The sequence below is a fragment of the Buceros rhinoceros genome, unplaced genomic scaffold (genome assembly GCF_000710305.1).
Source record: "Buceros rhinoceros silvestris isolate BGI_N320 unplaced genomic scaffold, ASM71030v1 scaffold11059, whole genome shotgun sequence".
In the NCBI taxonomy this organism is placed as follows: Eukaryota; Metazoa; Chordata; class Aves; order Bucerotiformes; family Bucerotidae; genus Buceros; species Buceros rhinoceros.
In genome coordinates this window covers 119,110-146,590 of record NW_010430965.1, presented here as the reverse complement: position 1 = coordinate 146,590, position 27,481 = coordinate 119,110, and the positions used below count along the sequence as shown (strand labels likewise).

Sequence of the window (27,481 nt, the reverse complement as noted above, 5' to 3'; positions counted from 1 at the left end):
GGAAAATCAGCTTTCGCTGCAAGCTAATTGTAATAGTTCCTCTTAAAACACCGCATTAAATATTACTTGTGTAGGTTGGAATTGAGTCACATGCTACGTGATGGCAACTGAGAATATCACACATAATATTGTGACAATAATCCTAATGAAATCTCCTCCTTGCCCAAAGTGTTATTGTACTTAAACAGTCATTCTGGGAGAGGAACACTCGGGCTACCATCTTAATGTCTTCAAAATACCAAGCTCTGGGACAAGCCAGCAACGCTTACCAAGCAGTCCCCCCGCACGCAGATGCTGTAAGCGTCTTTGTAGGAGCAGCGGGTCCCGTCGTGTACCATCCTTTTCATATACACCACATCCCCGGTTTCCTTTGATTCGCAATACAGGTGGCACCTTTCCTTAGCTGGAAAATAAAACGACCCAAATCACGTGTGTTCAGCTCTAACAGTTGAGTTGCTGACTTTGTGAACGGCACTTTCAATAGCGTTGGCTCTCTCTTCTTCCTTCCATACATCACCGAACGCAATTCAGTACCCCACAAATCATCGGTGCTTATCCCCCTTCAAAGGCGATGCGATCATTTGGAAACTGCGGAATCATAAAGCATCCACGTGTCATCGTTAGGAGACAGTCTTAAAAATAACAGATCATTTACTTTGATGGGGGAGGCTCTGTTCAATCCTCTGTCAGATGATGCAGTTTCCTTCCATACATCACCGAACGCAATTCAGTACCCCACAAATCATCGGTGCTTATCCCCCTTCAAAGGCGATGCGATCATTTGGAAACTGCGGAATCATAAAGCATCCACGTGTCATCGTTAGGAGACAGTCTTAAAAATAACAGATCATTTACTTTGATGGGGGAGGCTCTGTTCAATCCTCTGTCAGATGATGCAGTTTGGCAGAGGCTGGCGCCTGCGGAATCATAAAGCATCCACGTGTCATCGTTAGGAGACAGTCTTAAAAATAACAGATCATTTACTTTGATGGGGGAGGCTCTGTTCAATCCTCTGTCAGATGATGCAGTTTGGCAGAGGCTGCCGCAGTCTGTGAGAGGTGTGGGTTCTGCATCAGTTTCTCCTGCCCTGCACTTAAAGCTGAAAAAAGCAGAAGTCATTTGCCATTAAAAGCAGCTGTATGACACTGAGTGAACTTGGCATCCAAAATGTCTTCAGAGACAGCTGGACCGTACTGTTTCCTCCTAAACATGACGTTAATTCTCCCTCATTGTCGTACTTGTATTTATAATAGTTTAAATCTTTAAACAAGATGAGATGTCAATGATATTCTGAAAAAACCCCTTTATTACTGCTAACACATGCACAAGCACCCAGACAAGTGTACCTCTTTCTCCTAATCTGTTCCAAAGAGCTCAGGTGAAAAAATAAAGCTGAAATGTCTGGTCAATGGCTGAATAACATTGTATTCCACCAGTGTATTTCATTTTACCCCTATCTTTTGCTGTCCCCAGAGCCATAATGGGATACACTATGATTTCTTTGGCAGTGAAGAGCAGCTGGTCTTTCTGTCAGATGAAACAAGTCAAGACTCTGCTATTTTAATGTGATTAAAAGTTGGGACGCGTTTCCTATCATTTAAAACAATAACGACCCTTCCATTATTGCAGTTCACTTAAAATAAATCTTCACAGGCCCTTTGCGTTCTTCCCCTGCACAGTTCCATGGCCTCTGCCCTCTTTCTAAAAGTCCTTGTTATTGTTGCCAGTGTCCTCGTGGCCACTGGGCATTGGTACGTCAGAGACCTTTGTTACTGCTCCTGAACGACACAGAATGCTGCTGTTCAGGCTAAAAATGTAAGGTCTAGGCTATTAAAACTACTTTACTTTTCTTAACAGGGGTCTATTACGATCTTGATCATCACAAACATAATGTATTTGTGTATATTAGAAACATTAAACTGCACACAGGACAAAGATGTACACACACACCCCCTGTATTTGTACCCACTCCACACACACCACGTGTTCACCGCACACGGTTAAATGGAAATATCAGAAGGTCTGTCTGTCTTCCAGCAAGGACTTTATTTTAGAGCGGGGTCTCTTCCCATTGCTCTATGGGAATGGTAAACGTGCAAGTGTCGTTAAATTGGACCCTGCTAATTGCAAAGAATTATCTTCTTTCTATTCACTGCCGTTGCGCATAGTAGGGGTGCAGGAGCATGGCCATGATCATGCCTGTCCGGTCCCTGCTCCCCAGGTGCCCCCTTCTCATTTAACCGCGGCTGGCAGCCAAGAGCCAATGTCACTTCACATTGCCCCAGCCGATGCTCAGCACAGGGGTATGTGAGCTGGGAGATGGGGTGCTCAGGGGGCTTCGAGCAGGAGACAGGCCATGGCATGACGTGACACTGGGGTGATCAAGCACACACTGAGGTGCACCCCAGCTTGGCAACTTTTCTCTGGCTGCAGGATGAGATGCTCCTCCCTGTCCCCATCACACACACAATGTGTCAGACACATCCAGCTGAGCTGCCTCTGAAGTGCTAGAATTTATGATGCTTTTGAGCCACGACTGCATTATCTGCACAAAGTATGTCATTGATACACGCTATCTTTACAAAAAGGAGTTTTAAATGCGTTAGAGTTTGAGAACAAGCCACCCTCTGGCCTTGTTTTCACACAAAAGCTGTTCCCTCTAACACAGACCTGACCAGTAAATGTAACTCTAAAGGTGGCTGTGGTTATATCACAGTTCTACAGGGAACCAGCGGTGCCCAGTGATCAGTGCTCAGACATCAGCGAGATGGTTTCTGACCCAGAAGCCATTGAATTTCACAGAAAAACATCTGATTAGTCTCCGTGGCCTTTGCAGCAGACTGCTTCAAAGGCTAAAGCAGAAGCAAAAGTCCAGCGAGCCACAGTGTTCGGCTCTCCTCCCTGTGCCAGCAAAGCTCTGTCATGAAATTAAGCTGTGAGGCTGTGTCTGCACCTCTGAAAATCCCAGACCGCACAGGACAGCATTAAAAGAATGAGGGAACCTTGAGAACTGTTTGGGAAGAAAGTCTGGCAAATTAATTATAAGGAATTTGCTATTAACTTCTGTCAGAGCATCCTCGCACTGGAATGCCAAAGTATTCACCCAGAGTGACCCTTCCCCTCCCAGAGATGGGTGCCTGGTACCTGCACCTTGCCAGGCCAACTCTGCCCTGAAAGACTCGTCGTTCAAATGAAGTGACCAGGTTTAAAAAATAGCAAGCAGCCCACGCTGCTCATCAAACACGCCGAGAATCATCGCCCTACGCCTTTTTCTTTGGCAAAACCTCTTCTTGGCATGTTTTCGACATGATATGCCAATAGCACGGCAACAGCCTTCATGGCCCAGATCAACCAGCTGCACTTCCATTGACAGCTAAGCAGAGGCGTTAACAGGAAAATGAACATTTTTGTCCTAAGAGGCATCTCTGACAAGATGCCAGAACATCAGACAGACCATGTTGGTTCAGACCCAGCACCCATCCAACCCAACACCCGCCTCCGACAGTGCCAGCAGTGTTTGCAGGAAGATGCAAGAACAAACCAATACTTTTCTCGGAATATTCTCCGAGTTCCTTGTAAACTGCAGCTTGGGGATTTTCTAAGGCATGGCTGGAACTTGGTGCTTAATAGCTCTTAATGGATTTTAGAACTTCCAAGAATTTCCCTAAATAATTTTTAAAACTTTCTGGCATCTACAGCTTCCTGTGGCAAAGAATTCCAGTTTAATTACATGCTGTGTGGGAAAGTACTTCCTCTTATTTGTTTTAAATCTGCCACCTGATAATTTTATTTGATGTTCCCAGGCTTGTGTTATGAGAAACAGAATAATCATTCCATGTTCAGTCTCTTCATGCCGCTCACAATTCTGTAATCCTATCTTTTTAATCTAAATCATCCCTTTTTCAAGGTGAAAAGTCCTCCTTCATCTAAACTCTCCTCGTTCAGAAGCCATTGCTTGCATTTGCTTTATTCAGGCCTTTCCTAGTTCAGCTGCAGGTTTTTACCAACGGGGCAGCAGCAAGATGGACACAGCCCAAGCTACGCTGGTCAGGTATTAAAGATGCTGACACAACATGTGGGTACACAGAGGCAGAGCAGTGTTCTTCCCCCGTCTCGACAGTCACTGCAGGGCTGTTTCCCTAAAGCTATCCCTAACTCCCCCACCTTTCCCTTCAGAGCCCACCTTGTGTACAGACCCATATGCGTCCATGCACCATTTTTCATCCCCGTACCCGTTACTGGCATTTAGCAATGCCAAACTCATTTTACACATTCAGGGTCCCAAGGTCCTTCTGCAGCTCTCAGTGTGGGCCTTCTTATTTTAATTAGCCTGAGTAATTTTGAATCCACTGAGCAGATTTTGTCACCTCGCTCACTCCCTTTCCCTGCTCGCTGCCGTGGGCGCTCAGCAGCACCCCTGCTCCCAGCACCCATCCCTGTAGGACACGCTCCCCCATGTAAGACCATCCGCTTTTAACTCCCTTCAAGAGCAGTTATTGGGGAACAGGGTCCAGAGCTTTTGAAAATCCAAGTACATATGAATTGGATCACTCGGATCCAATATTGGATACACAGATACTCAGTGATCCCTCTAAAAACTTCTAACAGATTTGTGAGGCATGATTTCACTAGAAGAAGTTTTACCCCTCCTTATATAATTTTCTCTTGCATTCACAAGTGATTTTACTCTTTGTAGGAAAAAGTGGCCGCTTACCGTCAACGTGCTCATAGGGCAGCCAGTGGTGTTTGGTGTTCTGGTACTCAAAGTAAGGATCCCACTGCCGGCACTGCTCCTCTCTGAAATCCTCAAAGTCCTTAGGACAGTCCTGAGTGTTGCAGAGCTGGAACTCGTAGCTTGGCCCGACACACGTGCGGCCTCCGTTGGCGGGACTGCGGGGGAGGAGAAACCCACGGTTAGCTTTGCCATTAACACACAAATCAAGCATCTATCAAATCCTTTGAGGAGCAATTTAATTCCCTGTCAGGTCAGCAGGCACTTGATGAAGACAGTGATGTGCTTCTGATATGGAAAAAACATATTTCACTTTAAAACCTACTGTCACTATTTCATCCTAAAAAAGGAATTTCTGCAAGTGGAGCCTCAAACCACTTGATAAAGACAAGAAAAGCCATTTTCTTGGTGTGTTCCAGGGAAGAAAAGCACAAGCAAGCAAAGCGACTCATTGTGTTCTCCCCCGAAATCAGCAGCAAATCCAGACACCGAGCCAGCTCCGTGCTGCATCCCCCAGGCAGGCGTGCACCAGATCACCATCGGACCCGGCCACACCGAGCCCAGGAGTTAGAGCTGGATTTGCACCCTCTTCTGGGAACACAGAAAACATTTTCAGTAGTACATTAGGCTTTTCCTACATGAAAATAGATTTTACAACCAAACCCGTGCCCACAATTATAAAGGTCATTTTCATGTTGCCAGCCTAGTAAAGGCTGAAACGAGAACTGGAAAACTTCTACTTAACAGAACAATTTCCATCAGAAAACTGCTGCTTCATAAAACTTGACTTTTTTTTTTTTTTACTCAATGACAAGATGACTTTTAACTAATCAAGTTCAGTCAGCACAAACTGAGAAAGTCAATGTTAAGAATATTCTGTCTGCTAAAATCAGTTAATACAGACCAATTTTTCAGTTCTTGTTGTTAGGATCTTGACATTTTGTGATATTGCAATAAGCAATAATTACACATTTCATATCATTTGCACATCCCAATCCATATTAAACATATTATACTTCCAGTGTTACTGACATGAAGTCATTCTACATTATCTAGAGGAGCCATGTATAAGTTATTGAAGTGAAACAATTCAGTATTACTAAAATTAACTTTGGGGAAGGTTCTGATCTCTGGAGATATGTTCCAACTTGGAATGAAAATGGCTTGAAAATATTTTAAGACCTTCTTGTAGAAATACTCTAAAAAGGTGGATTAAACAAAATTTTTAAAAAGGGATACGTATTTTTAAAAAAAAAAAATCCAGGAAATCATTGCCATTATTTCATACTCACATATTAAACCAAGACATATATAGGGCCTTAAACTTTTATTTATGCTGTACACAATAGTGTAATAGCATTTTCAAGATCCTTGTAACTGTATAACCAGCTTAATGGGTGGATAAACCAAGGAATAAAGATGAGTCATGACTTGCTAAGGGCCAAAAGTAGAATTTCTGATGACATATACTATAGGTCAGATTTAACAAGCACCACTCAACACCCTTTACTGCACTTCGGCACCAGTAGCTTAGCAAGGATTCTCGCCATTCATCCACTCCACACCAGGAAAACAGACGGGTGTACGTATACGTACTGCGGGTTGTCACACTGCCGTGTCCTGTACTTCACCCCGGTGCCGCAGGTGCGAGAACAAGAGCCGAACTTACTCCATGCCCCCCAGTGTCCATCCTGCTTCAGGATGTCTGGTGTTAGCCAGATGCAGTGACCTTTAAAGCAATGCTAGAAGAGAAAATGAGATGTCAAAACTCATCATGCCTCACAAAATGCATATGATGCTTAAATAACATCATACGAGAAGCTGTGGTACAACACATTTCACTTCAGGCACAAATTGTCGATTTTCCTTCACCTCTCCAGCAGAAAGTGGGGAGACTCACTGTCAGACCATGCCCACGATCCCAAAGTCATGCAGGTTTTGTAAACTTCCTCACATTAAGCACGCACACGTATGTTGCAGGATTCAAGGCTACCAAGTTCGTTAGGCTGCTCTCAGCATTGCATTCCCTCGCCACGCATTTGCAGCAGTGATTTCAACACAACCAGTGCAGATTCATCGAAGGGAAGTGGCAGAATCCCAAAGCTCAGAGGTAAAGTTCTGCCCCCGCCACTGCACGCAGCCACCTCGGGCAGCGACGGCGAGAGCTCCCGCCGCAGCACCCCCCTTCCAGCAGCAAATACCTCAGCGTATGTATTCCTGCAACAAACGGGATCAGCGAAGAGGTGTGAAATTAAAGCCAGCTCACATTTTAGACATCAGTGCTATTAAATAAAGAACTCTTGCGGTCTCCCTGGAGATCTCAGAGCAAACCTCGCCAAACTACCTGGAAGTATTCGTTGCGGAGCCGCGCTGGACAGTCCCACGCCTGCACAATACATCAGGCCCTGCTAAGCTGTCTCTTTTCTTCTACCTGAATTTAATACAGTCATTCTACAGAGGTTGAAACACAGAATTTGCAACATTCCCCAAACATTCCCCATCCCCTAAAGGTGTTTACAAGTTTCTTTAAGAGCCTTCACAGCTTCAGTGCTGATACTCTTCACTGTCTCCTCTGGTTAAAGAAACCCACCAATGCCTTTCCACCCATTTCTTCAGTTCCTAATCACGGAATTTTTTCTGAGCTGAAGTCAGGATGAATTCGTCTCAAGGATCACAGATTCTGGCTCTTTCCAGTACTATTTCTGCCTTCATAAAAGTCTACTGATGAAGTGCGGGTGCTGGAAAAATATTTCCAGCCCAACGAATGACTTCGCATTAGGCTGTGGCAGTTTGTCTGCGTTAACGGTTACTGTCGGGGTAAGAGCCCTGGCTCAGGCGCACAGATGGCCGTAACAACAAGTGCAATCACTCACTCACTTTCCTTGACTTCCAAGTCAACAACAACATTTTACACAGCTTAACAAGCCCTGGAATGCAGGAATTTGGCAGGCGGCACAAGCCGAGCATATGGCTAAATGCATCCTGCCAGCAAAAACAAAATCAGAAGATATATAACAGGAGAGCGTCCTTAAGCACAGAGCGATTAGTGATCTGGAAGATAAATTTAAAAGTGATGGATAATCATTAATAATGCTGAATTTAAAGAGAGAATCATTATTAAAATGGTGACAAGACACAGTTTACTGATTCACTAATCTGCTCAACAACTGGCTCTTTAGTCACGTAATTTATTCTGGTGCTCATTTGGTTGGACAAGGAGCAGAAAAGAGAGTAGAAATTAGGTTTCAACTATTTGTTCTTTCTCATAACTTCAAATAGTCAAAACCTATGAAATAGATGAATTACCATAAAGCCAATTATCCCAGTCCTGCTCCAGAGCTGTAACAGGCAGATTTCTCTTAGCTGTTTGACAGAACAAGAGATAATTCAGCAAAGCATGAAAGAAATGCAAAATGCTAATATGTCCTTTGCTTGCTTTGGTTTTGAAGCTCAGAGCTGTACCCTTCAGAGACTGTTTACTTCTGGCTTTAGAGAGGTTTGTTTGAAGGAACGGTTTGAGTCGTCAGGCCCTGTGCAGCAACGGGACCTTCCAGAGATGCAGGGGAAGCTGGCAATGCATCAGCTTGTCAATACAAATTTCAGCTGGTCTTGGAAGCAGATGAGATGTGACAGCTCCTGATCTGTTCTAGCTTAAGCATTCTTTTATCAGGGTTCTGCATCCTTCAGGTGTAAGTCCCACAGCAACCACCAAATCCGTTTCAAGGGCCACACAGTGTAGGATCATGATGATCCAGTGCTTGGACTCCATGGAGGAAACATGTGATGTTGTGTTTTCTAGTCTCTTTTTAGCCAGGAACAGGGGGATGTGGGTTTGCAACAACCACTAATAAACCACCTAATTTGACACTGTGACAGGTCTCTGAACAGGAAAAGCAAACGTGGAAAAGTGTTATTGACTTTGTTGTGTAAAGAAAGAGCGGCACCAATTTTTACTGGAGAAGCTGGTCACACGCCTGTTGTTGGGAAGCTGAGGCAGAGCTATTAGGAGACAACCATTTGTGTAAAATGAGTCATCTCCAGCTCTGCCTTTTTGTTTGTGGATTAAAAGAAAGGAGCCTACATAAAACAAAATGATTCACAACCGAGTCTTACTCTGTGCAGATCTGTGAGAGAAAACGCGTGAGAAGGTAGAACCAGAGATGGAGCAGCCTCCAGTGCAACAAAGGAAGCCAGAGCCAACCCTTCCCATTGCTACCTCATTAACTGCATAACGAGGTGGAAAAGAGCCAATTTCAACTACTATTCCCTTCATAAACAGGGTTTAATTTAAAGACTGAAGCATATTACAGCAATGTATTTTTTAAAATGAGAAAGAAAAACATGGGTAAATGCATATTGTTTTATTAGTAGAAGACAGGATGACTTCTTGCAGTCTCGCCTATTTTTCTGGCAAACAGGACAGTCCAAAACAAGTGCAATTTCCAGGAGAGGAAGCTTAAATCTCTTCAGTAAAACATTCCACTGCTGTTTTCAGCAGTTCTTTGAAACAACTGTGGTGGATGCCAAAAAAAGAGCCAGTGTGTTCCTGTGGGTTTAACACATCTGCAAGTTAATTTTTCAAGAAAAGACTCGCAGATCTTCTGCGAGTATCTACCTATTTCATATTGGGCAGCAACTGGCAACTCTCCTCTCTCCTCGCTTGACACCCCGGGTAACCCTTGTAATATATCACAGCTGGTGGCCCTCAGCTCTCCTTGCTCTCCCGAGGTCGTATCAGGAGACGGTTACTTATTCATTCGTATTTATGCACAGACTCACCCGCTCTGCTCCATCTGTTTGAGAATAATTAGTTGCGAGGGATAAACTGAAAGCTTGAACACTGAAGTCTACCCTGAGCCAGTAAAAGTTTCTTCCGTGGAGAATCTCGTAGTCTCACTGTTTCTGTGGTGACTAACACAGCATACACTTACCCATCTGTCTCCTGTCTCCGAGAGAAGCTGAGGTCAGCTTTCTCAGTGGGAAATTATCTGGATTGCTTTGAGTACACATTAGTGTTTTCAGAAACCTTTTTTCTCTGTCCATTTTTCTTCTCAATAATATCTATTTATTTCAATATTTAATCATTCCCTTCCTTTCCTGACAAACTAAAAAATCGTTCCAAGTTTGACTCAGATCATCTCATGAGCGTGGTGCAAGCAAAGAGAAGACCTGCTAGCTTTGTGCTGGATCCTCAGTACGTAAATCAAATCCAAGAGCAACATCAGCTCAACTGGCCAGGGCTGGTATCAGGCTCTTACCTCTCTCCAGGAAAAGAAACGGAGGAGGTTTGGGTGGTGCAAACCTTAGCGCTAGTCACTGCAGCAAGCAGATGGACTCGAGCATTGCGATCTCCTTGCATGAATGACTTTGGGTTTTATTTCTATCCTGTGGAGAGCAGTTAGCTGCTTCAGCCAGTAGAAATGTCACCCCAGAAGAGCGATAGTTTAAAAAAATGGAACAACAAAAACCAGTGATATACTTCTGAAGGTGCCTGGCTTCAGAAGCCTGAGGCTAATGGTGGAGCTGACAGGCTTGTATACAAGTAAATAAATCATCAGCTGAAAGCATTCCTTTTCTTTCAACCCACAGAACGCTATGCTGTTATGCTTCACCTGCACGGTTTCCTACAGCAATTTATGGCATGTCTTTGACTTCATATTAAGACTATGACCCTCCACGTGCTTAACTTCACACACTGGAGTTTCTTCATGGAAGTTAACGTGACCGTTCAGACCCAAAAGTAATTGCAAGTTGCTGCATCATTGAAGCTTCACAAAATTGACAGAATCTTCCCTCTTGCTATTGAAAACTCAATCCAGTTTTTAAAAAAGCAGGCCAGGAGCAATACAAAATTTTCTTTAGGATTCTATCAAAATACTAGTTTTCTTCTCTGGCTAGGAAATTTCAAGAGAATTGTCTATTTTTCTATCCCTAAACTCAGCAGATTATTAGTTTGCTGCCAGTTAACGGTTGTTCAGTGTCTCCAGTTGCATAAGTAGACTCAGGAAAAGAAGTTTTGGAAATAGCAGAACCTCACTCTTTTGGCAATGTATTTCCACCAACCACACGGCAGAAGAGCTTACATACATTTACATATATTTACTTAAATACACAGCTATATGTATGTGTACATATAGACAGCACCAGAATCCCTCACCCTCCTTCCATGTCTAAGGGTCAGTGCCTAGGGTGAAGACACAGCCTGGGCGTGCAGAGACACAGCCCTCACCAGCGTGCTTGCTGAAAACGTGCTCCAGCCCTCGTGTCTCCACAGGCGTTTCTGCCCCTTGATCGTCAGTTAGCAAGGAGGCAGCTGGCCTGGGTTCTCCTCAATAGCATCTGCTAAGTTTGGGAAAGCGAAGAGGCCGGTTATCAGTTATCTGAACACCAGGCTGAGGTGAGAACAGCTACGCACCATACGCTGTGTCAGTCTCCCGAACATCGCTTTCATTTCTGGCATTCGGTCCCCTCAGCTGCTGCAAAGCCAGGATGTTTCTTTGACACATCAGCAGTGTTGTGATTGGTTTGAGCTTAAAATAGGCCCTGGGAATTAGCGGAATGAAATCATGAAAACTGCAAGTCTCTCAAGTGGGAAACAAACAGATCTTTTTGAATCAACATCTTTAATTGTTTATGTTTCTGGTTTTTTCTTTTCTGGTGTTGTTCCAAAGAAAACAGTGGATCAAGTTTGAAATTATTCTTCTCTTCCTCATGTGCTGATGAGGTATCATGGGAGACGTATCTTAAAGGAGGCTGCTGCACTGCAACCGAGTCCCAGCTCCAGGCGGCATATGTGTCTCAGTCCCTGTCCTTTCAGGTGAGAGTCTCTGCTGTTGTCCAAACCCGTGAAGAGAGTGAACAGGGGAAGGCCAAATCAAAGGCAGGGATGAAAAGGAAAGGAACAGATGGAAAAGGACTGATCTGATATGCCTGTATTAAAAACACCAACAACTAACACACGCATTGGTCAAACGCTGAGCTCAGACACACAAAGTCAGTCGTATAACCTTCATAACTCACACTATTAAAAAAAAAAATGTTTAGCTCAGACTGCTGAGCCTTATCTAACAAAATGGTTTTCATTTTATATCATTTTCTCAGGTTCTCCTGGAAGGTTGTTGCATTAAGCTTATTTATCAAAAAACTGGGACAGCTCCTCCGGGAATAAACCAGTCATAGTCCTATCATCTACGGAAACTTCAGAATGTGCACATACTCTCCTGCATCTCCACTGAACTAAAAAGCCTGGCTGCCTGCACAGTTTGCTGAAGCCTTGGATCCCAAGTTCCAGTCCAGAGAAAATTTTTACAGCTGAGTTGCACAATATCCTGACAAACTGTTTATAATGGAAGCACTGACAGATCCTTAACTGTGTGGTTACAAGTTCTTTTTTTTCTTCTCATTTCTGTTCAAATACTAACATGAATGAATGGCTTGAGGAAGAGGGTGATGCAACACAATGGAATAAAACTACTTTTTTCCTGAGGGTTTCATGAATATTTTTAACGCAAAAATCAAGATATAGAAAAGTGAATCCAAAGAAACAACTCCTACTTTGTGTAGTAATTTAAAAACATGTATTTTTTTTAAAACAGGAAACAAAGCTGTTATAACAGGAATAAACTAAAGAAGAGAAAACCAGAAGGGAGTAGTTTATATAGAGCAAGACCTGCTAGGGAATTAATTTAGCATTACATTCCATTTTCATAAAAATAAAACCATAACAGCAGCTGCTAATACAGTTCATTTATCGCATAAATTATGGTATCCATTTGGTTTTACAAAACATCTTTCCAAGTAGCAACATCTTCCTCTCCCTCTCAGTCACTGCCTCCAAAGCCCAGGGAAGCCAGACTATTTAAGCAGACTTCAAAGGACTTGGAGTTCAGACGCACTATGAGCACAGCGTGACCTCCTCAGAAGGATAACTGAGTCCTGGAGCAGGTCCAGCATGGTGGCTCGGGGGTCAGAGCTCTCTGAGCCCTTGCCACTTTGCACCTTCCTTCCACAGTGCCTCACGTCTCCCTTGACTCTCATCAAGCCAGCAAATCCACCTCCACAAATCTGCCCTTCTCTTCCACTGTCTCTCTCTGCTGTCACGTTGACTCTCTCTAGCTGGCACTCAACTCCCACATCCATCCTTTCCCTTGGGGCAGCCACAGTGGCCTTAGCTTGGCTGTCATCTCCAGGACCTCACTGCTCTCTGCTCCCCCAGCACTGCTGAGGCCAGTCAGCATCACTGATACAGCCACAGCTCCCCCGACCTCACAGAAGTCACAGGCAAGTGGAAATTTCCCTTTTGGCTCTGCTGCAAAGACTTGCCAAGAAGCACAGAGGAACCTGCAGGTAGTTCCATGATTTGGCTGAAGATGGGGTGAGATGGTCCAAGAGCTGCCGTGCGGACACACCAGACCTGGCCCTGTCTTCTCCCCTCATGCTGCTCAACAGCGTTACTTGCACTCATGAGTTTGTCCTACATCTGAGTGGACTACAGGTCCTCAGGCGAGGTTTGTCTCTTGTTGCCTTTGATTTTAAGGCGGACCTGCCCATACAGACAAACTCACACGAACACATGTAGGCATGGAGGTACAGGCAGACCTGCTCTCACCTTTCCTGGTGCACACATGGTCCCGTCCAGCGGAGGCCCTTTCTTTGTTTTGCAGAAGTAGGGGTTCTCGGGGTGGCTACACCACAGCTGCTTGCAGGGATCAAACGTGCGGAACTGAAACACACACACACAAAAAAAATCAGAGTGGACAATGCTTTGAGAGAGCTCCCATGGAAACTACAACAGAAGCTGCAGCACGGAGGGGTTTTTCCTTTCCTAGTTGTAAAATGCCAGTTGGTGTCACTGATTCCTGGGGAACACTGCGGTGTCTGTGGACTGAGAGTATCTGAGCTTTCAAAGCAAGATCAGCAGTGACCAGAGTGAGACTGGATTCCATCCTGCATTGGATGGAATGAAGTCAAGCAAAATTAGTTTCAGACTAGTGACCAAAGGCAGACTGGGCAAGGGGGAAACCAGTTCCCCCAGACAGTAAGACACACGCTATTTTTTCTTATGGCTTCTCCAAATGGTGCTGCTTCATTTGGCAAACAAAACAAAAAACTCTTGAGTACTCCTGGGAGAAGGAAATGAGCTGCTCAGCCTGTAGCTCAGCTGTGCAATCACCTTCTTAGGAGGATGAAAATTTGAGCTCAGGACCCTGATCCAATGAATACATTGGCATTGTACCTAAAATGCAAGAGCTTGTATAGGAGGGGATGAGAACCACCCACAACACAATACACTAAAGTATGGTGTCTGAACACGCTTTTGGCTGTTCTGAACAAAGAATAGAAAGCCTCTGTCTCCCAGGCTCAGGAGAATGGCTCTGTGAAAGAAAAGACACTTTTTGGCTGGGATATTCTTCCAAGGCAATTGGGAATTGTGTCAAGACACAATGCTACAGCTGATATTTCTCATCCATTATCTAGAGACAGTGCTCGGCACACGTATTCCTGCAGATGGGAATGAAAGTAGAAATGTACGTTAGCAGCTGCCACACCAGCTGAAAACATCTCTTTTCATTTAATAGTTTGTCCTACTTGAGGAGCTGGGGTGGGGGGCACAGCCCTGCCGCAGAAGACTCTGCTTTCTGAGGCAAATCCAGTGAGAACTGCACTAATTTTGCCTTGCTTTAATTTAGACTTTGTCTCTTGTTTTCCTGATACAAGAGAGCCAACCATGTCATCAAGTGTCCTTGCAAGTAGCTCTACCCACAGTCACACTTATTTTCTCATGCGAAGCATCAAAATGCATCACGCTTCTGTAAAACTGGATGATAAAAGCATACTGCCCCGTGTTAGCACTACAAGATGTGCCACCAAACCCATCTCCTTCACATCTGGGGGGAGTTTTGTAGCAAAATAACTAGCTGCCAGCAACAGAAGGCTCAATAATGTAGCAAGCTTGTTTGCTCGAAGGCTACAGCTATTTATGAAACTACAGAATGATTATTTCTGTAACTCCAGCTTAAAAAAAGGGGCAGAGATACTTAACATATTTGTCAACATTCAGGTGTTATTCTTTGCTTACAGCTAAGTGGGCCCAACATCTTTCCTTGTGGGCTTTATTTCAGTCCCTCGTAAGGACATTTCAGAGACATTTAAAACACTCCTGGATGAGAAACGGCAGAAGCCAAACTTTAGTACTCACAGCTGTGCACATCATGTAGCCCAAACCAAAGTCAAACCGGCACTGCTCATTCATGGAGTAGTGAATCCCTGGCAGCTGTGGGAGGGAAGGCCAGTCGTGTTCGAAGGGATCATCTCGCAGACAATCATAGGAACTGCAACAGGCAAAAATTACAGTAACAGATGGGGCTGTGAGACGTGCACTGTGTTTGTGGTTTCATTGCCTTTTTGTTCCAAACAAAACAGAGCCTACGATTTCTCAGACACTGGTCTTGAAGAACAGCTAATATCGTTATCACCCTGACATTCACTTGATTGTGTTGTATCCACCTTTAATGGATTCTATTTTTTTTCTGAAGCCCTTCCATTGTAATTTCCATTTAGCTTGCAGGTAAATTCCTATCAGTCTCCAGGCTCCTGATGTGAAAGGAATCAAAGGAAGAAACCACATGAGACCAAGAAGAAAAGAAAGTTTAATTAATTTTCCATTTGTGGAATTTCTTCCTGCCTGCAACTGTCTTTCCAGTGCAGTTTTAGAAGCAGAGGCCAAAGTAACCATCCCAGATCACCACTAAGCTGCAGTTTTCCTGTGGGCTTGCTGAGCAGCAGCGACTCATTTACAAACACTGATGGCATTAAACACTCAAATTTGTTCCCTCTCTCTGTTTCTCCTGATAGCTCTCAGCTCCATCCACTGTTTGTACCAAGTTTCCTTTCTGCATGATGAATGTGGGAGTTTCTCCTCTCCTAAATAATGAGGACAGCCTGTAATGTACTAGGATCAGATCGAAGTGCTGTGGGGGACAGAGGACTGGTGGTCGTATCACTGAACGGTTAACGTGGGATAATCATGAGTTAATTCACCAGACCAACGTGGTCGACAGTATTTCTGAAATGTCTCTGAGTTATTTAACAGCCATGAGGACACCATACATGAGTTTCTTCTGGCAATCATTCAGGTTGCCTTGAAGACACCAATAGATGAAAGCAGAATTTTGAGGTTACTTCAAAGCAAACCATCGTTCTGCTTTGTTATAAGATACTTAAAAATAGCTGTATATAAAAAAATGTAAAGCAGCCCTCTAGGCCAGATGATTTTATTTAATGGTTAAAGCTCTAAAGGATCTTGTTAATTGAAACAATCACACTTCTCTCACAATATTTTCATTCCTCATTGCCATACCTAAGATAACTAAGACAATAGAAATACTGACAAAAAGACTGACTCACATTTACTTCATGCATTTTGTTGCATTTTTTCCTACTGATTTTCAGTGTTGTTACGTAGCCTAGTAGTTTCCCCGTATTTTTCTGTACACAAAACAACAAGGGGAAGTTTTTTTTTCTATAAGGAGGAAAAACATGATCATAAACACCAGAGTCTGTCAGGAAACTGCAGTGCAGGTCTAGTGCCCCGCGTGTCAGGTTCAAAGGGAAGGCAAAGGGCATGGAGGAGTCTGTTTAAATAGCTTTGCAGTTAAGACACTTGGAGTAACAACTGAAGAATTACATCTAGAACCATGTTCATTCTTTAGTTATCTATTAAAGCCAAGAAAAGCCCTGAGCACTTAAAGGGCAGAACTTCCTCTTTAGGCAGCACCATCTTATCATTGACGGGTATCATAAGCAACAAATGGTACTTGAGGTCCAATTTGGTATCTGTAACATAGACCTCACGTCTATGCTGGGTAGCATAGACACTCCTCCAGCCACAGGTTACATTAGGGTGGAAGGAAAGTTAGCAGTGAGATTCGTAGTAGTGTCTTCTCAGAACCCCTGAGAGAACAGCATATATGTATCTCCATGTCCAGAAAATTAATAGCTGTAAATGAAATTACAATTTAACATGGACTGAAATCAAGCTCATTGAGAACTTGGATTATTATTTGCAATTGATGGGAAAGCATCGTATTCCCAATAGGATGGGGGGGATTCTTTGTTTGTTCCATTCAACCCCATTTGAGTAATTAATGCATCTAGCACAAATGCTAGATGTAGAATTGTTCTTACATGCTTTCTAACCAAAGGTGAGAGGATACTTAACAGCTACTCACTGGAGATACCGATTCAGCTCTTGCTGGCTGCAGCGAGACCAATGGAAGCGGTGAAATGCGGCTTGCACAAGGGGAGCCATGATGCTCCCCAGGCGGACTTCGTCCCCACATCTGTTCCCTTGGCCATCGTGCTCCATGCCTAAACTGCTCCGCACAGGAGAGAGCCAGCACAGTTACATCGCAGGTGAACTCTGAGCACCCAAGCGCTTCCACATCCCAAATGACACCAGCCGTTGATTGCGATAAGGTTCTTAAGTCCCATGACCCTTGTCCACATGAGCAAAGTCATGAGAAATAAGACAGGGCGAGACTGAAGCTAAAGAGCTAGTCGGTAGTAGCTCCCACATAGAAGCACTGACCCTTGAGAGCACTTTCATGTGATTAGCTTAATCCACTCTCAAAATAGCTAAAACTGCCTTCTTTGGACTTCAGTCCTCACTTGTGACTTACTATGGCTCATTGAATCCACTTCTGGATTAAGGATCTAGTCCACCCTTCAAGAGTATTGACGGAAATGTGTTCAAACTCCAACCTGGAGCTATTCAGGGGTTATCTAACTTTTAAAAAAATCACGCCTTAGATTAATTTAAGGTAATTTGCAATTGAAGACAAGTCCTTTGCATGGAAAAAAGAAAAAAACCAAGATGTCGCACTGAGAGCTTGTTCAGACTAGGTGCTGCCATTGCCCAGTAGCGATCCCACATTGTTTAAGCATGAAACAGCCTGGAAAGCATTGGGTTCTTTCTGAAAAATTACCCCAAGTTGCGGATATTTTAAAATTTCTTTTAGGCTCTATTATGAATATGTTTTCACCTTTTCTTTGTCAGGAAATTTTTTATGAGCAGTAACATATCTGCCCATAATTTAAACCAAATCAACAGATTGGGGCTGAACGTGATCTGAGGGATTACAAACATTCTTCGGTGGTTTCTCTTTTAAAGCTCACTGCGTATTCTTTCTAATCCTAATTCAAAAATTCTGGAATCAAATACCATCTGGGTATCACTTCTATGTCCCCGTCTAATTAAGATATGTTTACAGTGTTGTCAATAAACTCTGGAAATTTTTCATTTATGTCCTTCATAATTCTGATACAACACAGAGAAAAGAGTCTGCAGGCTTTCTTATGGAAAACAAAAGAGATTGAAACTGTTCATAAAAAGCCTTTTGGGAACTGTTGTTACCAAAAAGTAAAAGGGAAATCAGTGGGTGTTCTCTGCAGACAGGGAAGTTAAAATGCTCTGGGAGAAACCAAAGCTCTGACAACTGCTGCCCAGTCATCGGTTCTAATCACATCAATCAGCAAAAGATTGCAGTTTTTATATGAAATAGAGAGAGCAGTTGTAACCTCATTTCTATAGAGCATTGTATCCTCTACCAGTAGTAACATAAACAGATGACGTGCTTATTTACTATGGATCGTTTTCAAGGATCACGCATTCCACTGACTCAATGAATTCATATTTCATCATTGTAAGTACTTTACATGTCCCCCAGGAGACTATAATACATCATTCAATCTACTCTCACAGGAGTCCTGGAAGATATTTTGGGATTAGTTACTTTTTCCACTTGAAAATACCAAATTACAAAGCTTAAGATCATAAAGAAAGCTTTGAGAGAGCTGAGACCTGAAGCCAGAGCTAAACCTGAATATTTTTTCTCGATATAAATTGCATCTTTCCAGTGCCATCAGTATTTGTCAGTACCAAAGGACAATTCAAGGTAGGACACAGTTCTACTCACACATGTCCAGTTTCATGAGCTACCACAAATGCAGATGAAAAACCATCTTCATGGTTGAGAGTGCAGCTTCGAACAGGATGACACATTCCAGTGACCGGAGCATAGCCTGTGAGAAATACCAAGTGTTCCAGAAAACAAACAAGTATGGAAAGGCAATGTGGTAAGAAGCTCTAGGACAAACAACGGTCTTCTGTTGTGACACTGAGGTAGTTTAAGCGGTCCTCTTAAGAGACTTCTGCCCCCAAACATTTAATGATGTGCTCCCTCATCTACAAAACAGATAAAATCAGGCTGCTGAACAAATTAGAATGTATTCCTGGCTCACCAAGAAAAATGTCACCTCTAGGACCACCCTGCAATTGCCTTCTCTAAATGCAAGAGGCAACACGGAAAAGGACGCCACGTGCTGCTGTGCTACAGCTCACGAGTTGCTCAGTGCAGCTCCACACCTCAGGGAGCACACGAGCAAAGCCCCAGCCTTGTGCTGACAAATATGGGCAGCCCAGAGAGAACAGGAAAGCTCTGAGATTCATCCCCTCCAGTGAACAAACCTGACCTCATAGGAGACAGAGCTCTGAAAAAAGGAAAAAGTGGACAACACTTGGCCCTGCTCTTCCAGACCTCCTTGTAACAATATTTCTTGGAAATCCTGCTGGAACAGGGCAAGAGCTTTGGAGACTTTTAAAATACAAAATCTATTCCTTAATCTTTAGACATTTTCAAGACTGTTTATATATCTATTCCATTTTCTTGGCACCAGCAAGAAAGGGTAAAATATCAAGTGAAGCAGTCCCAGTTGAAAATGACCCTACACAGAGCTCTTGGGGAAAGAAAACATTGACCAAAACTAAGCGAAAGATAGACAATTAAATTTTGCACGACTAACCTTGCTAAGTGATAAACACAAATGCAAAGTATCGTGGCCAGTGAGATGATCCTGCCACTCCACTTCACTCTGGTGAGACCTCACCTGCAGTGCGGGGTCCATCTCTGGAGTCCTCAGCACAAGAAGGACATGGACCTGCTCAAGCGTGTCCAGAGGAGGCAACATAAATGATCTGAGGGCTGGAACCCCTCTGCTATGAGGACAGGCTGTGAGAGTTGGGGGTGTTCAGCCTGGAGAAGAGAAGGCTCCGGAGAGACCTTAGTGCACCCTTTCAGCACTTAAAGTGGGCTTAGAAGAAAGATGGGGACAGACTTTTTAGCAAGGCCTGCTGCAACAGGACAAGGGATGATGGTTTTAAACTAAAGGAGGGGAGATTTAGACTAAATGTAAAGAAGAAATTTTTTACAATGAGGGTGGTGAAACACTGGCAGAGGTTGCCCAGAGAGGTGGGAGAAGCTCCATCTCTCGAAACATTCCAGGTCGCGTTGGACGGGACTCTGAGCAATCTGCTCTAATTGAAGATGCCCCTGCTCATTGCAGGTGGGGTTGGACTAGATGACCTTTGAAGGTCCCTTCCAACCCAAACCATTCAATGATTCTATGATTCTGTGAAAACAAAACCTGATATACATCTTACCTTGCATGCCGGATGGTCCAAAATCCTGCCTTGTGAGAAAGATAGCATGGTCATGATATTCTGCATGGTCGGTGTCAGGTTTCTGTTGCAAGTAGGCCCAACGACACACGTTCTCCAGACTTTGTGAAGGGTTCCCAATCTCTATCAGACTCATAGACTGCGTATGTGCAGGGAAAGAAGACACCAAAAGTCATTTATTAAAAGCTTGGGCAATTTCCCAACTTGTTCAGGCACTTGACTGAATAATTACGCTTCAAAAACAAATTTTACTGGATCAAGAAGGTCAGAAAATAGCTAAAGTTTATGGTTAGATTAAATGCAATTTTCACATTTGAAGAGGTCTAAGATACAGCAAGAGAAAAAATAAAAGCATATAATAGAAGGAAAATAAAAAGATGGTTATTTTAATGACAATACTGATACCGTTTTGTGCACTGCATGTTATTAATTCTGTGCCACCCTGACATCAGCTTGCACCATTGCTTCCAGTCTGGATACGCAGTTTCTGAGGGAGCTCATGCCCCTGTTGTAACTGCAGCAGCTCTTGGCCAGCAAAGACTAACCCAGTGTGGGGAAGGGTAATACCCAACGGCCAAGGGAAGCAAATCACACCAGGTGCCAGCACCCAGCCCTGCTTCATCAGTGGCTTTTCTCATGAAACTGAGCTATTAGGGCTGTTCTGTCAGACCTGTGAACACTACTGGATGGTCTGTAAGTGTAAAAACTAAGTGTACTTTTTCCAGCTGTACTTGAATCAGTGCTTTCAGACATGGGCTTTCCCAATGGGTGTCTTTAGAGGTGCATTTTCTTTATGCCATTCCATATCTGAAGATCACTCCGAAGGCAGCACATGTAACTTCCCACTGTGGTACGCTGTTCTCTTTATAAACCACATGTCACAGGGGTGGTGCACCAACACAGCTTACCCAACTTAAAGGAGCTAACATGTGTTAGGTGCGGTGCAAAGGACAATTCTCTTGAACGAGAAAGGGGAAGGTATTTTTAAATCCAACCACAACATTTGCCTTTTTTTGAAACAGTACTATCTTAAGAATTGCCAGCTAATTCATCTATACCGTACGATGCTAAGGCTTAAGAAAGCTTCATGTACGTGGGATGCTATAAAAATATATGACTAATTGACCCATTCCAGGCCTTCCAGGATCTGGAAGAACTACGTATGTGAACCTTGACTTCTCATTTGCATAACCACACTATTACCATAACACAAACCACTATGATTTAGATACTGTACTGTACTGTAAACATTTGTCATTCCAAAATACTTAACGTAGATCAAACCTAACCTGGGCCAAAAATAAGAGAGAAGTAGATATAGTTCATGTTTAAATACAGATGTGTTTCCTGTGTCCTCTAATTGAGCACATGATGGAGTGCACAGTGCATCGACTACATGAAAAAGAAAATCCTCAAAAGGTTGTGGAAGAACAACTGGAATTAACAGAAAAAAAGTCTGCCAAACTGAGGTCTGATTTTGGCAAAACTGGGATGTTACAATTCTGCAAATGTTCAGAAAAACAAATTAATAAACCTAATAGAGGCACAGTTTGGATTCTGATACCACTGCGGAATGAAAAAGTTGTAATGTAATCCCATGCTGGATCATACTGCTTCCAGCCATAATTCCCTTGGAAATTTAACTAATAACAGTATTTAAACGGTGGGACAGTTGTGGTGCCTTTATTACATCTTTGTGTATTTATAAGAACAGACTTACACAAACTTTGAGTTACTATTACAGAGTAAAATCCTGGCTCTTCAAGCAAAAATCCTGTTCTGTTAAACACAGTTTGACCATTTTTGATGTCATTAATAACATCCATCAGTGGTAAAACAAAACCAACCAAACAAAAAACCAAAAAACCTATCTACATCATCCCCACCTTCTCATTTCTCCAAAGCTTCACGAAAGAAATCAATCCCTTCAAGATGCTCAGTGAGAAATCTTACTGCAAGATTCAAAAAGCAAAGAATGCTGTAAAATGGAGAAATCCCAAGTTGTGTATCGTCTGCTAATAGTTCTTTGTCTCATAATGACCTCCTCCTATATGTTCTACCAAATGAGAATCATCACATAAGACGCATTGATCAGAAAACAAACAAAAAATACACACTATCAACATGTGCTTTGTTTAAGGGTATCCAAATATTTGCAAAGACATCTCTGCTTGATCAGCAAACAAGCACAGAATAGAAAAACGCCAGTAACTTCCAAATCACCACTGTTACATGCCACCTCTTCCCTGCCCAGTAAACCGAACCACAAAAGCAGAAGAGTCGCCTCTGAACTAACGCAGCAGCTTGCAGCACTTTTCTGATGGATGTTGAGTCTGCCAGAGACCAGCTCAGTCCGCTGCAGCGTACCCAGCAGCTCCCACGGTTCAGGCACTGTGGTGGCATCTGGCAGGAGCTGACAACCGTTTTCACTGTACACTTAAGTCCGCTCTGAGAGTAAAACCATTGGTTCAGTCCAAGAGCATCTCAATGGTGGTTCATCAAACCAGTCATTTTATAGCTTGTCTTCAAGCTAATGAAAGGAGGACAAACTGGTTAATGTGGAGCATTGTCAGGTATGTTGCATCCAACACAATGGGGAAAATGAAGAAAATCCCTTTGGCAGAAGAGGGGAAACTAAGAACACAAAAGCCTATAAAACACATTTCAGCTGATGGCCCAGTTTCTTTGCCAATGGCACAGTTTTAACACCAGAAATGCAGCACATGCAAAATTGAGCCTTGCTGCTCTTTAAGTTGGGAAATGAGACATCCAGTAGGAAGTCAGTTATTATAAATGTCCATGTGCTACAGATAAAAATAGCAAGTCGAGGTCCTGGGTCAGTAAGGAGGACTTCCAAAGAGTAAGAGGAAAAGTCTATCTGCTGAGCACTCAAACTCCATCGAACACCCAAATAATCTGGCCACTAATCCCTTGTCTTTCTTCACTGTAATGCAGCAGCCTGAAAGGAGAAACCCACTTGTTTTCTAGCAAATTTAAACCCAAATTCCCACTTTTCAGATTTGTCAAGGACTTCCAAATCAGAAAGGCTCCAACAGTACTAACACTGAATACCGTATGGCCGGGGAACCACCGGGGGGGTCTGAGTCAGCATCCCTGTGCTATGTGATTGCACTGGCTCAAACAGCCACGTAAGCCACGGTCCTCTCCTGAGAGTAGGCAAAGGGATGCCCAGGGAAGGGAACTAGGGGAGTGCAAGTGTAGTGTAGTATTTCCCTTCAAATAACCTCCAAGGCTTCTGTGATCTTTGGATGAGTGATTTCCTGAGCCAGACACATCTTTATATTGCATTTTTATTCACTTTTACAGCTGCCTTGTCTTTACAGATAAGTGCTGCTGTCCTGCAAGAACGGAGCTTGGGAAATCACGGGACCAGGCACAGCTTGTTACGAGACAAGGCAGCTGTAACATGTTTTGGAAGGATGTTGTCCAAAACTTTACTCTGATAGAGGTATCAGTTGACAGTGGATAATATTTTCTGTTGGAAGTCAACAGGCAGCTTTCATCAGACTCAGAAAAGCCCAGCCCCTTCTCAAATGGATGAAGCCAAAGGAGACAGAGGAAAAGAGATGAACTGTGTACAGGAATAAGGGCTGTAAGTAAAGGTAAATCCCTCTTTGTCACACCTCAGAGGAATTTGGGGGCTAGCAGGCTGCATGTGGAGAAGAGGTGTAGGTGTTACCATTGGCCAGCAAAGGGTCCACCCTGCCAGGAACATGCAGGTCCTGCAGCTGGCTGGGAGCTCAGACCTGGCTGGGAAGGATCTCTTTCCAAACAGGACAGCAGGCCTGCGGAGAGCATTACTCAGCTGATCAGCAGGAAAACTGCCAATGGAAAGAGAAACTGTCCTTTTCACAGCAAGAAAAGCAAAAAATCTGGGCATTTCAGAGACCTGCTGATGGAAACAGATGGAGATGTTGGCCAAGAAGTGGAAAGGCCTCAGCTGGGAGAACATCCCCTGTACAAGGATATACCACAGAGGGTTACGAGAACAGTCTGCCCTAGAGAATCATCTGATATCCTTGCTCTGGGAAACTCAGCATCTATGAATGCCTTTCATTTTCCTTCTGTTTTGATTCTGTTTCATTTCTTCTCTACTCCCTCCCTTCTTTGATGGAAGCAACAGAAAAAACGAAACAAAAACAGAAGACAGCAGAGTTACTGCTCTGCTTTGAATGGTAGTTGCAAGCACTGCTTGAATGTCGTTACTACATAGATCTAGAGGCCTTCAAGCCGCCTTTGTTCCCTGTCTTGTACCTGTCACAAGCAGGTACTTGATAAGAATCTAAGAAATTCAGGCTGGTCAGGAGCTTGCTGGAAAAAGACCTTTCCTAACTCATCCATTAGGTGGTGCTCCAAGAGTACCAACAGAGAAGGCTTTGCTGCTCTACAGTAACTCCAGAAGGAACAGAAATATCTAACTTGCTAGGCTTCAATCTGTGGTCCAACTTCTGACACCTTAGCAGTGCGCAGATTCGGGAAACAATTTAACGTAGGACTTTCCCTTCTTGAACGTGTCAAGTCTCTGCAAAACACAGTTTACATTGTGCTACTTGGCACTTCTACTGCTCATTGTTTATTGGATTCGACTTTTTATATTCTTCTCATCCTGAACAAGGCAAGCAGAAAGTAAATAAATACAATTATTGAGTGTCCATGGTAACTGAACTAACAAAAATAGCTCATTTAGCAATCTGCCCTTTTGTATTCAAAGGATTTGTAAAGCTTTCTTATGGCAGCAGTTTGTAAACGTTTTTCAGTCTCTAATTCTGTATAAATGTAAGCGGATCGGGAATACAAAGTACTGTTTGTGCTATCAGCCAGCTCTACACTCTTCAAGGTCCCCAAAAAAACCACTGGGAAATGATAAGCTATGAGTCTAAAATATAAATAAGGCAATTCAACAATTTAACCAGATAAAAAACAGGAGGGACGGTATCTCCTCTCATATTTATCACCACCCTAAACGTATGAAAACAGTTTGAAAATATAAACAGCAGCTAAAATGCTATATAATATGTAGGTTCTGGCCTTGCAACTCAGCCTGTGCAGAATTGATTACTGGAGATGGCCAATGGCTGGGGTCAAGAACTCCATCTTCAGACATGGTTGTACAGCATACTGCAAGATCAAGGACTGATTCGTGATGATTGTTTCAGGTCTTCAGCATCTGCCAATGTCAGTGGAAAACTAAAACACTCAACTCATATTAGTGATTTCCTAACACAAGGAGAGGCTGGAGAAGACGAGGCTCAGGGGATCTTGCTAATGTATATAAATACCTATCGGGAGGGAACTTGAGATGTCTGAGCTAGAGTTTTCTCACTGGTATCCAGAGAAAGGACAAGAAGCAATGGGCACCATATGAAATACAAGAAATTCCATTTAGATGCAAGGAAAAAAAAACCTGTTAAGAGTGTTACTGTAGTTTTAATGTAAGAGTGGCCAAACATTGGGAAAGATTGTCCACAGAGGCTGTGGAGTCTCTGTCCATGGAGATATTCAAAATCCAGTTGGACAAGGTCCCAAGCAACCTGCTCTAGACGACCTTGCTTTGAGCAGGGAGGTTGGACTAGATGATACCCAGAGGTCCTTTCCAAGCACAGCTATTCTGTGACCCTAATGTACAGCTATCAACTCCTTGTACAGCGACTCTCCTTGCATTGCCGGGCACAACTTTTCTCAGCCAGTCTTTGCATTCCTAGGATGAGCAGAGATAAGGGGAGCACCTCCAGCTAGGGTCAACAGCAAAATGGTAAGGATGAACTCCAGTTTTAAGGGATAAACCTGGCTTGTCCTTTCATCTCAGCTGAGTCACCTGTGCCACCCTCTGGGAAACAGAACCTGGATCAGCCAAACCACTGCTTTCCATCCTGGCTGAACCGAGAACATCTCTGCTTGCATCAAGCTTAGATGTGAAAAGGTCAGATGGCAGAGTACCATTTTATGAAAAGATCGAAGGTAAAATCTCATGCTAAATGAAGGCAGCAGAAGCTCTGCTAATAGACATACACAACTGAAAAACCCTCCTCAGTTAACAGTCCTGTCCTACGAGACTGTAGGCATCTGCCTCATACTAGCTTCTTCCTGAACTTCCATCTTAAAGCCACTTGGGTTTTCTTCCCTCCCCTAATGTGCCTTGGTGGTCAGGTTCCTCTTTCAATTTGACCAAGTTAAGACACAGTCAGAGTACAACCACTTGTTCTAGGGCCAACACTGGTTTACAGCTAACATGAGTTTTCTGTCCCTGCTGGTTGCCATCTCAGAAGCGTACAGAGCAGACACAGCATCCCTCAGCCAATCCCACCCTGTTCCAGTCTGAACACGGGTGACTCAGGCAGTGCACGTTGCTCCAAAGGACAGTTCAGGAGTGTCCTGCACTGCCATGTTCACATTTTCCAAGGAAAAACCTTTTTAAACCTCAGGTGGCTGCACTTATTGAAACCCCTTCAGTTCCTGCAAAAGTCTTTTGACTTTTTTTTCATTAATAACTGTCTTAATTACACCCATTCCAGCTAATGTGTGTGCTTTTCTCTGCTGCTGTGCAAGGGCAGCTCATCTGCACACAAAGTCACCATTGTGGATGGACAGAGTGTGGGGCTGGAGCCAGGAATTTATGAGGTCTTATCCCCAGTCTGCCAGTGGCCTTCCGTGTGGCCTTGGAAAATAACTCTTAATGTCTTTCATTTTTTTGCTGTAAAATGGGAATAATAACCTTTATTCATCCACCTCAAAGAGGCGATGAGAGGATCTTATGCAGTGCTCAGGATTTAAATGTTTCCAAACAAATTTTATAATAACCAGTCAGAGTTTTAAACTCCATTCTCAGCTCTTCTCTTGCCACCTCCTCTGCACTTGGTGATAGCGGTTGCTTTGCTTATTCCCCTGAGTATTCTAGAGCTAGCTGGATTACAGAGCTCTGACAACCAAAATAGGTCTAAGTGAAACCATTTGCCCAAACATTGTATTACGTTCATCTCAAAAGTATCCGCAGTTTCCAAAATTTGGAACCAAACTTCCTACTACTGAAGTCAAAAAGGCAGAAGCGAGCCAGCTCATCTTTTTACCATTTGAAGAAAAATGCACCCTACATACTCTGATTACTTATTTGCAGCATCCCACCACATCAAAAAAGTGTGACTTTGGGAGTCAACGTAAAGAAAATGCAGAGAAACGCATGGTAGCTGCTGCACCACCGCCATGGAGAAGCCTTT

General features: G+C 43.4%; 1 protein-coding gene across 1 annotated transcript in view; it reads right to left on the bottom strand.

Annotated features, from left to right (window-relative positions):
- The window catches only part of ADAMTS2 (ADAM metallopeptidase with thrombospondin type 1 motif, 2), a gene marked incomplete at its 5' end in the record, with an annotated part of 111,230 nt that overhangs the window by 14,598 nt on the left and 69,151 nt on the right, over positions 1–27,481 (bottom strand). The window contains 8 exons of the mRNA XM_010143239.1: positions 270–403; positions 4,715–4,890; positions 6,329–6,474; positions 13,341–13,454; positions 14,931–15,063; positions 16,963–17,106; positions 18,709–18,814; positions 20,232–20,388. Of these exons, the coding sequence (XP_010141541.1) occupies positions 270–403; positions 4,715–4,890; positions 6,329–6,474; positions 13,341–13,454; positions 14,931–15,063; positions 16,963–17,106; positions 18,709–18,814; positions 20,232–20,388 (1,110 nt within the window). The remainder of the gene's footprint in view (positions 1–269; positions 404–4,714; positions 4,891–6,328; positions 6,475–13,340; positions 13,455–14,930; positions 15,064–16,962; positions 17,107–18,708; positions 18,815–20,231; positions 20,389–27,481) is intronic.